At 36.4% G+C, this 15,477-nt stretch overlaps 1 protein-coding gene across 1 annotated transcript in view; it reads right to left on the bottom strand.

Moving 5' to 3' along the window:
* FEM1C (fem-1 homolog c (C. elegans)) overlaps positions 1 to 14,750 on the bottom strand; it is a 34,415-nt gene extending 19,665 nt beyond the window's left edge. Inside the window, exon 1 of the mRNA XM_014544274.1 lies at positions 14,008 to 14,750. Within this exon, the coding sequence (XP_014399760.1) occupies positions 14,008 to 14,551 (544 nt within the window). The 5' untranslated portion in view covers positions 14,552 to 14,750. The remainder of the gene's footprint in view (positions 1 to 14,007) is intronic.
* Positions 14,751 to 15,477: the final 727 nt, after the last annotated feature.

Raw genomic sequence — 15,477 nt, 5'->3', positions numbered from 1 at the left:
ATAAAGACTGAAAAACAGTTCTTCCTACCCTACCCCTCCAGCCTCATTTCTTATTACCTCAAGTATGAATGCTGCACTGTGAATCTAGCCCAAAATTTTGGCAAAGAGTTGGCAAAGTTTTTTTGTAAAGGGCTAAGCAGTGTTTTAGGCTTTGTAGGCCATAAGCCTAAAAGGCTCCATAGGCAATACAGTAGTTCCCCTTACCCACAGAGGATACATTCCAAGATCCTCAGTGAATCCCTGAAACTGAGGACAGTTGTTCGTATGAAAAATAATATAGTAATTAAGAAATAGTAATACAATAAACTATGTTTCACATCCTCACAACTATAAACCTACTTTTGCCCCACACAGTATATTGTTTTTTCCTATTCATATATACCTATGATAATGTTTAAACTACTTTTGCACTTTGGAGCCATTTAAGTAAAATAAGGGTCACTTGAATACACGCACTGCAATGTGCTTACCGAAGTCTACTAAGTGACCAAGTGAGAAGTGTATACAGTGTGAACATGCCTGACAAAGGAATGATTCACGTTCCAGGTGGGACAGTGAGAAATTTCATTCCACTACTCAGAACAGTGTGTAATTTAAAACTCATGAATTGTTTCTTATGGAATTTTCCATTTAATATTTTCAGACTGTGGTTAATCTTGGATAACTGAAACCATGGAAAGTGAAACTTCAGATAAGAGGGAACTACTGTATGTTAAATTAATGGACATGGTGTTCTTCTAACAAAACTTTACTTATGGACACTGAAGTGTGATTTTCCTGTAATTTTCACATAAAAAATATTATTATTCTTCATCCGATTTTTCTCCAACCATTAAAAAATATAAAAACAATTTCTTAACTTTCAGGCAATCCAAAAAAAGGGAGTAAGCAAAATCTGACCCCTGAGCCATAGTTTGCCAACACCTGCCCTAATTCAAAAGACATTACCAGCCCTGGCTGGTTTGGCTCAATGGATAGAGTGTCGGCCTGTGGACTGAAGGGTCCCAGGTTCGATTCCGGCCAAGGGCACATGCCTGGGTTGTGGGCTTGATCTCCAGTAGGGGGTGTGCAGGAGGCAGCCAATCAATGATTCTCATCATTGATGTTTCTATCTCTCTCTCCCTCTCCCTTCCTCTCTAAAATCAATAAAATATATATATTTTTAAAAAGACATTATTAATACCTGCCATCCATAACGCAGATATTCTGCTTATGCTTCACATCACTCCATCCTAAGTATCTCTCCCAACACCAGGAACAGTCTGCTCACTCCCATCTCCAAACCTCTGCTCTTAATTTTTCCTGTAATATGCTATTATCTTTTTAACTTCTTGTCCTTCAAGTTTCACCAAGAAGTTTAGCTGCTCAAAGAGGCCTCCTTAGTTATATCATATCAATTTGCCATGTTGAGAAAGCCTGGTAAATAAATGTATAACTCATTCTGGTAGGTATTCATATTGCATCTACTATTATAATATTATGCAATACCTTATAATAGTATAATGTCACTGCTTCAGAAATAGGTTTTCTTACCTAAACTGTCGATATTCCTAAACTACACAGATCCTATATTTCCTTTATATCCCAGATAGCAGTTAGCACACTGTTAAAGCTGAGATAGACTGTTACATTTTTAATACTTTATATCACAAAAAGTGATTCAAACTTAGCCTCTGAAGATACAGAAGTTTAAAAAGTAAAATCTTAAGAAGGGGATCTTCTTAATTGAGGGCATCTAGTTAATATTCTAACAACATAAGTATATCAAACCATGACTTTCATGCCCTGGAAACCCTAAAAAAATTCTAAATTATAGCATTACTTACAAGTTTAGAAAACAGAGGCTTAAAAAAAACAAACAAATTTTAAAGCAACCATAATTTTTGTTTCATGTCTCCAAGTCTCTTTTACATAGTATGCGTTGATAAAGTTGTAATCAGTACATATACAACTACTGCATGCTTTTCTCCTACATCTTGGTCATTTTTTTCATGTTATGTTACTACATGAACTACATAGTTACTACTTAATAATTCTTAATATCTTTATGGTGAAAGTTCAAATAAGGAGGCATGTCATAATTTACATAAACACTTCCCTGTTAATGGAATCTAATTTATATGAACACTTTCCTGTTAATGGACATACACACTGTTTCTGAATTTTCACTATTAGAATTAGTGCCTAAAAACTGTAAGGACAGATAACAGACCAATGATTGCCAGGGAGTGTGTATTGGAAGAGGGGTTGATTACAGTTAAATTATAGTATATAATTGTCAAAAGTTATAGAACTATATACTAAAAAGGGTGGATTTTATTTGTATATAAATTATACTTCAATAAACACATAACAAAAAAATGCCAACCTTAAAACAGAATCACAAATGTGTGATAGCTTAACACACCTTTAATTCACTTTCAAAGGAATTATAAAATATTTCAAAAGTTCCAATTTTATAGTATTCTTTCTAGCACTGGAATCAATCTTTGAATTTTAATTTATATTACCTTTATACCTAGTTATATAGAACATTTTTCATGTCTATTCACAAACTTCATTTTCTTTTATGACATGTCTATTTATGTTCATTTCTGAGATTAGTAAATGATAAGTTGTTTATTATATTTACTGTATACAGATATACCTCAGAAATATTGCAGGTTTGGTTCCAGATCACTGCAATAAAGCTATTATCACAATAAAGCGGGTTACATGATTTTTTTTGTTTCCTGTGCATATAAAAGTTATGATAATATACTATAGTTTATTAAGTGTGCAATAGTGTTATGTCTATAAAAACAATGCACATACCTTAACTTAAAAATATATCTTGCTAAAAAACACTAACCATCATCTGAGCCTTCAGCAAGTCGTAATCTCTTGGCTGGCAGAGGGCCTTGACTTGATGTTGATGGCTGCTTCTTGATTAGGGTGGTAGTTGCTGAAGGTTGGGGTGACTGGCAAGTTCTTAAAATAAGGCAAAAGGCATTGACTTCTTTCTCTCTAGCTATGAAAGTCCTAGATGGCATCTTCTTCCAATATAAGGCTGTTTTGTCTACATTGAAAATCTGTTGTTTAATGTAGCAACCTTCATCATCTTAGCTAGGTCTTCCAGAAAACTTGTTGCAGCTTCTACATCAGCCCTTTATGTTATGGAGACAGCTTCTTTCCTTAAACTTTACAAACCAAACTGTGCTAGCTTCAAACTTTTCTTTGCAGCTTCCTCACCTCTCTCTTTCTCTTCATTAAAGAAAGTTAAGGCCTTGCTCTGGATTAGGCTTTCGCTTAAGGGAGCATTGTGGCTGGTCTGATCTTCTATCCAAGCCACTAAAACGTTCTCCCTATCAGCATTTAAGGCTGTTTTACTTTCTTATAATTTGTGTTCACTGGAGAACTTTTAATTTCCTTCAAGGACTTTTCCTTTGCATTCATAACTTGGCTAACTGGCAAAGAGGTCTCACTTTCAACTTAACTCAGCTTTTGACATGCCTTCTAGCTTTTGATTTAAAGTGAGGGACCTGTGACTGTTCCTTTCACTTGAACACTTAGAGATCATTAATGGGTTATTAACTGGTCTAATTTCAATACTGTTGAGTCTCAGGGAACAAGGGAGGCCCAGGAGAAGGACAGATAGGGGAACAGTCAGTTGGTAGAGTAGTCAGAACACCAACAACATTTATCTATTAAGTTCATTATCATATTGGCATGGTTCATGGCACTCAAAAAGAATTTTAATAGTAATATCAAAAATCAATGATCACAGATCACCATAACAAATATAATATGAAAAAGTCTGAAATATTAGATAATTATCAAAATGTGACACAGAGACACAAAGTGAGCAAATGCTGTTGGAAAGATGGCACCAACAGACTTGCTTGATGCAGGGTTGCCACAAACCTTCAATTTGTAAAAAACATAGTATCTGCAAAGCGCAATAAAGTGAAATGCAATAGGACGAGATATGGCTGTATATTTTGCTCTATCAGTTGTTTCATTAAAGAGTGTTAGATATGCTATAAGTATTAAATGCAAGTTCTTGCAAAAAATATAACAAGCTGAATAAGTTACTATGTTGTGACTAGTCTATGCTAAGTTACATGCCGAAGACCAATAAAATCATATTTAATTTTAGTTAGGTAACTTCGTTGATTTAAACTTTGGGTGCATAATAATATATATCAAGCACTTTTGAAAAATTTAATTCTGGCACTTTTTCTGGTTTACAAGCCCCTTACAAATGTTCCCACAATGCAATAAGTGCACTTTCAAAAATTTTGTATCTCCACCTTTTAATGTCTTATTTTTGTATCCTTAGAGAAAGACAATGAAAATAGAAAACAAAGTCAAAAATAACTACTACCAGGCATCATAGATAAAATTAAGGATATTAAGCAATAATATTAAATGAACTTACCTTTACCTAAAAAACAGGTAAGTGTTGTATTATATAATTCTCAATTAAGAAAAATTTAATTTGGAAAAAAAATTAAATTTCTGAAACTGAATTTATACTGGAAAATTTTTATGATTTCTCAAAATACATATTTGTTAAATGGACAATTCTTAAAACTCAAGATAATAGTACCCTAAGTGTTAACTCAGTTAAAGTATTGTTATAGAAGTTAAAATAGTATGATCCAAATACACTAATTTTCAACTATATAACTTAACATAGAAATAGTGTTAAGAACATTTAGAAGAATAAAAAGAAGCCATATTTGCCTGGCCGGTTTTGCTCAGTGGTTGAGTGTTAACCCATGAACCAGGAGGTCACAGTTCGATTCCCAGTCAGGGCACATGCCCTGGTTGCAAGCTCAATCCCAAGTAGGGAGCATACAGGAGGCAGCTGACGGTGATTCTCTCTCATCATTGATGTTTCTCTCTCTCCCTCTCTCTCTTTCTCTCTGAAATTTTTTTTTTTAAATGTTTTTGTGTGTGTGTGTGTGTGTGTGTGTGTGTGTGTGTGTGTGTTTTAAGTAGCCATATTCATTGTGATACTTCTGAGATGGCTATTAAGGGAAGGAAATTATGGGAAGTACTCATGCATTAAAACATGGTAGTATTCATTAAGAAGACCTAAAGGGCCAATCTTAGTTGCTATAATTTTAAAGAGACCTGTAATCTCTTAATAGCAGGCACAGAAAAAATAGGAATTCATGCTGAATTGTAATAGTTTAGGTGCATAGCAATGTGATCAAGATTTTTTTTAAATAAGCAATCTGAAACATACTAGTATTTTGAGTGAAAACTATTTTGGATCCCGAGAGTTTCCTGTCTCCAAACCAGATGGTTTGGGTTTGACTAAATGATAAATAAGTGATTGTTTGCAACTGAATGTTATCAATCAACCACTTAAATTATGACAAACTTCAACAGAGCATTTATAAATATCTCAATTTGGGTAAGATTACTTACCAGAATCAGAATTCAGTCCATTTCTAAACCACTCCCAAAGAGTAAACAGAATTTATCTTTTTAATGAAACAAAATTGTCCTCATAAGGCAATAAAATATTTAACAAATACAAAATGTTTGTTATAACTTAAATTACTTTTTCTAGCAATATCAATTCAACAGATTCCACTGCCTGTAAAGTCTTCACATAGTTCAAGTTTTGTGTTTGTTAGTATAAGTCACATAAAGTTGTTCTACTCAAACTTCAGTGTACAAACACCAGAGGATCACAGTAAAATGCAGATCCGAGTCAGTGACCTAGAGGTAGTTCCAAGTGGTGCCTATACTGCTGGCCTTTGCTAATTGAGCAGCAAGGAAATAGAGAATGAATCTTATACAGCAGGTCCTTAAATAACATTGTTTCATTCATCATCGTTTAATTATAACATTGATGAGAAGTCCTAGGAACTTAACTCTTGTTTATAAAAATTAGCCCAAGGTAAAATTGGTTTCATTGTACATCCTTTTGCTTAAAGTCACTTATCGATGACATTAAGTGAGGACATACTATATATATTTGTCATATAGCTAACATATCTAATAGCGCTATCAAGTGATATGAATATAAGTTTAAAAGGAGAGTTAGGTCATGGCCCTATTTTACACCATTCAGAAACAAAACTTCACTCTTCTTCTTTACTCTAAATTTAAATACTTACATGCCATAGCAGACACAGGGTATATTATACAACTAGATTACACAGTTGATCCACAGAAAAGTTCCTGTTTATCTAGTAAAGAGTATCAGTAAACTCTGAAATCTATTCCTACCAATTTTCTTGTTTAAGTCAAATCTAAGTAAATGACCCACAAATATTTTTAAATTAGTTTGTAAAATATAATCAATATTGCTGCAAAAAATATCTTCAAAAGAATGAAAATCCACAAAATGTTGAAAAAAATTTTTCAAGTTATATGTTATAGAACTTGTATTCAGAATATATAAATTACTCTTAAAACTCAGTAATAAAAAGATACAGAACCCAATTTAAAACGGTGCAAAGGATATGTACACACTCCCCAAAGAAGATATACAAATGGCCAATAAGCATATGAAACGATGCTCAGTCATTAACTATTGGAGAAATAAAAATCAAAACCATAATGAGATACAATTTCTCACCCACTAAGATGGCTATCTTAAAAAGAAGGGGAATAACAAATGTTGTTAGTAAGGGTATGTAAACAATGGATCCCTCCTACATTGTTAATAGGAATGTAAAATGGTGCAGCTACTTTTGAAAACAGCTTGGCAGTTCCTCAAAAGGTTAAACAGAGAGTCACCATGTGACCCTGCAATTCTATCCCTACCTATGCTAGAGAAATGAAAACATACATCCTTAGAATTTCTACACGAATATTCATAACAGCATTATTCCTAATAGCCAATAAGTAGAAACAACCCCAATGTCCGTCAACTGATGAATGAATGTGATATATCTATATAGTGGATTCAACAATAAAAAGAAATAAAGTACTGAAATGCTACAAAATAAATGAGCCTTGAAAACATTATGCTAAATAAAAGAAGTCACAAAAGACCAATATTATGATTCCATTTATATGAAATATCCAGGACAGATAAATTGACAGAGACAGAAATATTACTGGTTGTCTAAAACCAGTAATATTTGGGGATGAGGGAGGAGGGGGGAAATGGCAGTGAATATTAATAGATATGGAGTTTTTTTGTGAGGGTGTAAGTGGGGGTGAAAAGGTGACTGTGGTGATGGTTGCACAATTCTGTGAAAATACTAAATAAAAACCACTGATTTATACACTTTAAGTCAGTGAATGGTATGTGAAAGCTGTTTTAAAGTCAAAGTACCTGTGTTTTTGGTAAGTTTTGACTTATAGAAGCAGCAATTAAAGTGTCTTTCATTTTAACAGATTTGTCTGGAAATGCCCACATCTGTTACAATAGGACCTCTTTAGCGTACTGTGTTTGGCATCATTCTTCTTCAACTTTGTAGCTGGGACTAAGCTTCCATAAGAGAACTACTTGTAAAGATGGGGAAAAGGGTAAGCAGTTCAACTAGGGATAAAAAATTGCCTTTTTTAATGGCTCTTGAAAGTAAGTAGAATTTGCAAGGCTAAGCACACTCGAGCTAAGGAATCAGGACTAAAACAACTAATAATAGCGTAATTTGATAAAAATTACACAATGAAACTTGATAAAAGCATCAACATTATAATTCTAACTTCATTAAAATTTCCTTTCTGGTCTCGATAGTTCACTCTATTCAACTGTAGCTCTTCCCAAAGGGAGAGAAAAAAGAGAAAGAGATGTTTCCGTCAGATTTGCATCCTTATAACTTCTTTACTTGGGCCTCTCCCCACCACTTCCACCTCCATCTTCCAACACATAGATTCCTGATGTCTCAGTAGCATAAATCTCTAGAATACCAAAGGCTTCCAGAATTTTGTTTTAAACAAATTTAACTCATCAATCTAGAAAAATGTGATACAGATGAACTCAGTGAGAGAACCACATGTACCCACAAGTCATTAAGTAAAACTTAATCTCTGCCTTCAATTCGTGGTGTTGCCTACAGCTCTTGAAATAGCAGTTAGTGCAAATGATCTATTCATTTCAATTCAACTTCAATTCTGTGAGAATTCACTTTTCAAAATCCAATCTCCACTATTTTCCTACTGAACTCAATTTACACATCATCTACAGCTTAGCTTTCCAACTAGGATAACAAGTTCCCTGAGGATACAGGGAAGTGTGCAAGGAGATACAAGAGGGAAAAGAATGAACATGGATTATATACATATAATCTTTCCCTTTTTAAAATTTTCTTGACTGAAATACATCTATACCCTAAAATGCCTATACTATGGGAGAGAAATAATGTATTGCCTGGGGTTTGCTTTAAACTACTGCAGAAAACAAAAGGAGAGGAGAATACACATTTTTTAAAACTCTGGCAGATGTGGATAATTGTTGAAGCAAGGTGATAAGTATATAGTGATTCAATGTATTCTCCTTTATACTTACTTATAAATTAGAAAGTTTCAATAAAATAAAAACACTGCATGAACTAGCTCTCTACAAACCCTTACATGCTAGCTACACTTAACATGAGCCTATGTGGATTTCTCCCTTTTCTAAACCCTATAGAATTCCACCTGTACCACCCATTTTTCACAATTATTGACAATTTTTCACGCATGTTTTTATTTCCATATTGAAAGGACTACAAAACAGAGTCCTTGCTATCAAGTAACTTATAATCTTTCTTCTATTAAGTCCAAGACATTCATTCAACAAGCCTTTTTCCTAAATATTTATCATGGGCCAGATACTCTTTCTAATGCATGGATACAAACACCAGGCATCTAACCTCAAAGAGCTAAGTAGAATGTAGTTAGATGGGTTTCTCTAAAAAAATCTGTTATTCCTCTGATGAAAACTTTCACTAGCTTACCACTGCATAAAGAATAAAATCAAACATCTTTACCTAGAAGTCAATATCCTTTATAATTTAGCCCTTTGGTCCAAACAGTACACCTACCTTCCAATTCCTGGGCCTTCAAAGCATATTTCTCAATGTGTCTTTCCTTATGCCATTTCCTCAGTTTTAAGAACTGTATCAAATCTCTTCTGCATATCTGAACCCTAACAATCCTTTCAAGGCCCAGTTCAACTTGTCCATGAAGTCTAGGTAAGTCCTACAGCATAGATTTATACCATTCCTTTAGCAATTAACAAATGTGATGTCCTGTATCTTCTCATAGCCTTCACAATGTTCAACACAATGTCTTGCCTACAGAAAATGCACAGTAATTATCTTATTACCAGTTCACTAATTACCTTGGGTATCTAAAATGACTGGCCCATGCATGAGGACAGTGTGTCCTCTAGGGCCAGCCTCCCCAATTCCAACTCAGAGCTGTTCCATTGATCTGTAGTACTCAATCACTTTCAGCTGCTCGTTTACCAGTTAAATTTTGGTATAAAAGCAGAACTGAAGGGCTTTAAGTAACTTTACCATAGATCTGCAAAGTCCCATTCTAAGTTTAAAAAAATAATAATAAAGAACAAAAGAGCCCAGCTGGCATGGCTTGGTAGTTAAGCACTGACCTATGAACCAGGTGGTCAGGGTTCGATTCCCAGTCAGGGCACATGCCAGGTTGTGGGCTCGATCCCCAGTGTGGGACATGCAGGAGGCAGCCAATCAATGATTCTCTCTCTCATCATTTGTATTACTATCTCTATCTCCCTCTCCCTCTCCCTTCTTCCCTGAAATCAATAAAAACATATTTTAAAAAAAGAACAAAAGAAAGCCAAAAATAACAACTATATAGGTCTGAGATCAATGTGACAGCTCAAAGACTGGCCTGTATAATCGCTTCTGATTTAGGGTCTGTAGTTTTAAATAGCAAACAACTCTCCTGTCTCAAAAATCAACTGGGCTAAACTAGAGAAGTTTCTCTAAATATTTCAAAGTTTTTCTTCCCTTTTTGAATACCAAGGGAAAAGGAGGAACCCTCTGTCTCCTAAGGGAATGAGTTGTTTAGGGATAAAGTATTTCCAAAAAAAAAGCACTGCTGTTGCACTTACCATATTGTGGTTTAAGTATCTGCTTATGAACCTGTCTCTCCCATCAAACTATAAGCTCCTCAAGGGCAGGGAATCCAAGACTGGATATCTTGTCTTACTCATCTTTATATATCCTAAGTCTAACAGCCTGGCCCACTGAGAGACTCAGTAAATGCTTTCTCAATTAATGAATGAATTCCACCTTAGGTTAAAATATGCTCAAAATGCCAACAGCCTGTTAAAAAGTAATGGATAGAGGTTAAATAATATATTCAAATGCCAACTGCATGTTAAAAAGTAAAGAAATATAGAAGTCACATACATTTTATATTTAAGCAGACTAAGCATAATCTATTGGCATTTTCTTTCTTCAAAATCATTTCCAACAGCTGACATATAAAATTTCCTAAGAGCGATGGCCGGTGTAGCTGTTAGTTGAGCGTCATCCCATGAACCCAGAGGTCACTGGTTCGATTCCTGGTCAGGGCACATGCCCAGGTTTCGGGTTCCATCCCCAGTAGGGGGCTTGCAGGAGGCAGTCCATGGATATGTCTCTCTCTTCCTCTCTCTCCATTTTATCCCACTGCTGACCTCTTGGGGGGGGGGGGGGGGAGAGGGGGGGGGGGGGGGGGGGAGATTCTCCTTGATGCTCTCTCGGATCTTTCTCCAGTGTTCCTGCCTCAGTTTCAACTGATCCCTGCTTTTTTATTACCCTTTAACCCATAAAAAAAAAAAAAAATCTGAAGAGCCAATGAGAGTGATCATCAGAGAATGGAAGTTTCAGAATCAGAGTGCAAGAGGGTGCAATGTACTTTAATCTTCCCCAACAATCATTAAAAATCATTGTTGAGCCCTAGCCGGTTTGGCTCGGTGGATAGAGCGTCAGCCTGTGGACTGAAAGGTCCCAGGTTCGATTCCGGTCAAGGGCATGTACCTTAGTTGCGGGCACATCCCCAGTGGGGGGTGTGCAGGAGGCAGCTGATCGATGTTTCTCTCTCATCGATGTTTCTAACTCTCTGTCTCTCTCCCTTCCTCTCTGTAAAAAATCAATAAAATATATATTTAAAAAAAATTTTTAAAAAATTAAAAAAATCATTGTTGAAATTAAAATGCACCATGAAAAGTCAGAGTACCACACACAGAGCAATATATATTATAGACAGGATGTCCCCAAAGTATGTATACACATTTTAACAGCTGAAAGCTCAATTGATGTTTCTTTTTCAGATTTAACCCATTAGAATAAATAATTATTCAAAGTGCATATACATTTTTGGGACACCCTGTATATATAAAATACACATATATGTATGTGTATATATGTATGTATATAAAATTGGGGCTACGTATATTTTTTAGAGACATAAATATATGATACTGACACTGGGGGAAAAATGACTCTAGACTAAGCAGACCATTGGCCAAAAGAGGAAGGATATACACAGCTATACGATAGTGATTAAAAAGGAATATTCTTCTAAAATAGCAAAGGTAATCAAGTTAAATACTGTTCAGAGTTTAAGGAAAATGCTCACAAAATAATGAGCTATTTACAATATAGTTCTCTCAAATACTCTATTTCTAGGAGTATATAAAGCAGCTTTGAAAAACACAAGGGAAATAGTACCAGTACTCATCTCTCCAATGATATATAAGAGTTTAAAACATACGCCAATTTTACTTAAATATATGAACTTATTAACAATCTGTTCATCATTAGGCTGATAATAAAAAACCCAAAACAAAGAAACAAAAAATCCAACAAGCCTAAACAAGCAGCCACACCTTTTAACCCTCTTTTAGTTATGATTTCAAAGCATTCCTAGTATGAATATGGTCTCTAAGCAGCAATTTGTTCTATTAAAAATAAGTGTTTTTTTAAAAATGATGAGTGTTTAAAAAGTCATGCTGTCCTCTGACCTAACATCCTATCTCAAAGACAATCAGGAACAGTTGAAAACATATATAAGAATGCTAACAGGAACATGTGTATCATACTGAAAAGCTAGAAGCAACATAAAATTCCATTAGAGGAGTATGCAGCTATTGAAATTAAAGAGCTATAATTAATGGTATTAAAGATAACACCTAGTGCCTAAACCGGTTTGGCTCAGTGGATAGAGCGTCAGCCTGCGGACTGAAGGGTCCCAGGTTCGATTCCGGTCAAGGGCATGTACCTGGGTTGCGGGCACATCCCCAGTGAGGGATGTGCAGGAGGCAGCTGATCGATGTTTCTCTCTCATCGATGTTTCTAGCTCTCTATCTCTCTCCCTTCCTCTCTGTAAAAAATCAATAAAATATATTAAAAAAAAAAAGATAACACCTAGTAAGCTAAAAACAGGCTATAGAAGAGGACATAAAATAAAATTGCATAATATCTATTCACAAAATTCAGAAACATCTTGGAAGGATTAACTCTAAATGTCTGGATTTTGTGATATTTTTATATTTCCTCTGGGAAGAATATTTTCAGAAAAATCACAATGAGTCTGAATCACTTTAATAACAAATCTTTTTTTAAAGGATGATACTAACTTCAATAAATATATCCAGTAACTATATGCCCCATAACTGTGTAGTTTAGAGTGTCTGAAAGGCAATCAGACACTATTCAGTGATAAATGCACATATACTTTGATTCAGCAATTCCACCTGTAAGTATTTACAATACAGCTACTTTCACACAAATGTGCAACACTTTTGTTCAAGAATATTTACAGCAGCATTGTTTGTATTGGATGTGACAGAACTGTCCATCAATAGAGAATAGATAAATAAATTATATACAATGAAGTACTGTGTAGCTATGAATAAGACTGAGGTAGCTATGTGTGTTGGAGTTGAATGACATCCAAGATAAATTGGAATTTTTTTTTTAAAACAGTATGTATCAACTAACAGAGGAAAGGTGAGATTGATATAGAGGCATATCCTTGTATTTGTATAGACTATCTCTAGGACACACACAAAAACAGTAAATAGTGGTTACGGGTGGGTTGGAGGTCTAGAAATCAGGGGTGATAGGACTTAATTTTCACTATAAACACTGTAAACCAATTTGTGCTGTTTGAATATTTTTTTACCATGTATGTATGCTACTTTTAAGTTTTAATAATTTTTTTTCATTAGACAGTGAATTATTTTGCTGCTATATAAATAGATGTATAAGAAAAATAGGTCTTCAAGTATAAAAATTGTAGTATCAGGACAGTTGTTTTTTAAGAATTTAAAAAAATTCTAAACTATCATTTGCTGTTTTAAGTTTATTACAATCGCTGGAAATTATACTCCATTGTAAACCTTAACTTTTGTGGACAAAGGTTATTTACATTGTTGCTAGCCAACAAATCCACATTTGTTTAACCTAATCCTTGTTTTGCTCTCAGTATTGTTAGCAGTTTTAAAAAATCTGTTTTCTTTCTTGCTATATTTAATACATATTCTTTATTAAAAAAAATTTGGCCAAACAATAAATAGGGAATAAGGGAACAGATTTTTCTCCTTTTCCAGTGATACTTATCCTTCTAGGTCAGTTTGCCCTAGCCTTCCCTGACAGAATAACAAAAGAAATGCCGACCTAAGATAAACAAGATGACTCACTAAATATAGTTTTTACTCCAAGAGTGTTCTACAAAAATTAAAGCTAAGAAAAACATAATACATTGAAGTATATTCTGAGGAAGATGAAATACAAGCTAATGGCTCAGATCCAACTACCATTAACATGCTCTGTAACTTTGAAGAACGCATTTTCCAGCAATTAGGAGTTATTTGAAAAAGAGACAGAAAATGCTGCTTAACATAGTAACAGAGGTCTTTCTATTACACTTGTTCAACGTTATCAAATAACAGAGAAACATCAGCAAGGTTATACTGGAAGGGATACCTAATCAAAACAAGTCAGTGTTGACTTACTCAACATCACTGCTTATATTTATGTACCAAACTTCCAGAAAATAAGTGGTAAACAAAAATTCAAATGAAAAAACGAAACTCACCTTTAACACTCTTTCTATTAACATCTGCTCCCTTTTCAAGTAAATACTGCGCAATCTCTTTGTGTCCTTTGTAACATGAAATCATCAAGCAGGTATGCCCATGCCGGTTTGACACTTCCAAATCAGCTTTGTGTTCTACAAGGTACTTCACTATTTCCAAGTGGCCATCGAAGCAGGCAGCTCTTAGAGGAGTTGAATTGGTCAAAGTCGTGTTGTTCACAGATGCTCCATGATTTAACAGAGACTGGACCACCTTCAGATGTCCTGCGGCAGAAGCGGCCCACAAAGGGGGAGCCCCCTCGATGGTTTCACCGTCAAAATTGACCGAGCCCCCGATTTCTATGGAGGCGCTGCACTGCTCCAGGAGGAACTCCACCATGTCCAGGTGCCCATACCTGGCCGCCATCAGGAGTGGCGTGGCCCCATTCGTTTTCTCAGAGATCAGGGAGGAAATCTCCTCTTTGGATTTGCTGGCCAACAACTTGGTGAGAAGCCGGAGTTTGCCATCGCGAGCTGCGTTAAACACGGCTGTCTTCAGATCCATTTATGTCCAGGTGGGAGGCGGTGCTTTTATTTATCCCTCAATGCAAAGCTCAACTCTTATCGACACAGGCACGAGTCACAGGAACCAAAGTTCATTTTTCATCACAGAACCCCAGGACGGATATCAAAAAAAAACCAAAAAACACGGAGAGTATGTTCTGTCCTGTTGCCTTCCGACATCTGACAACCAGAGCAACAAACTGGAGAAAGGAAGAAAAAAACAGTAGTTTTGAATTTGTCATAAGTAAAAGCAAAAAACATTTGTTTTGGTTTTTTTCGTAATTTCTACTCCTGTGGGGAGGAAAAGTCCTAGTTTAGGGGCTACCACGCCACCGACACCCCCCCCCCAAAAGGTGAAAAAGAACACACAATGGTACACACACCCCCGAACGGCTCGGGGGGAGGCGGACTCCTCTCTACATATGGTGAATGTAAGCACTAACAGGCGCCCGGCTTCTCGGCTCCTCTCCAGCCAAGCTGCGCTCTAGTTTGGTGCCGCACACGCCCGGGGAGAGTCCGACCGACAGGGGCGTGAGGCGCGGGTCCGGGACGGCGCCTTCTCCCGTCCGCAGGGCAGAGCCGGCCAAGGGCGCGAGGCCGGGAGGCCTCATGGTGGCCAGAAGGGGTGTCGTGGAGGAACAAAAAGTCAGACACCACCAGCCACGGCCAGCCGGCGCCAAGCCCCCCTCCCCACGGCTCTCTCGCCTCCAAAACTCCGAGAGGCTCTCAGGAAATCCGGCCGCCGCGGAGCTCCCTTCGCCCGCCCCATTTTGATCCCCCGCCCCCAAGGGATCGCAGGTCCCCACATCTCAGCCGCCCCTTCACCTCACAGAACCTTCACCTCGGCCTTTTCCGGACGCGGGCAGCCCCTCCCCAAGGTCCTCCACTGACCACGACCCCCTCCCGGCGGGCGGCCCGGCCGGCGGC

Source organism: Myotis brandtii, unplaced genomic scaffold (genome assembly GCF_000412655.1).
Source record: "Myotis brandtii unplaced genomic scaffold, ASM41265v1 scaffold1105, whole genome shotgun sequence".
Classification (NCBI taxonomy): domain Eukaryota; kingdom Metazoa; phylum Chordata; class Mammalia; order Chiroptera; family Vespertilionidae; genus Myotis; species Myotis brandtii.
This window is presented reverse-complemented; position numbering and strand designations above follow the sequence as displayed.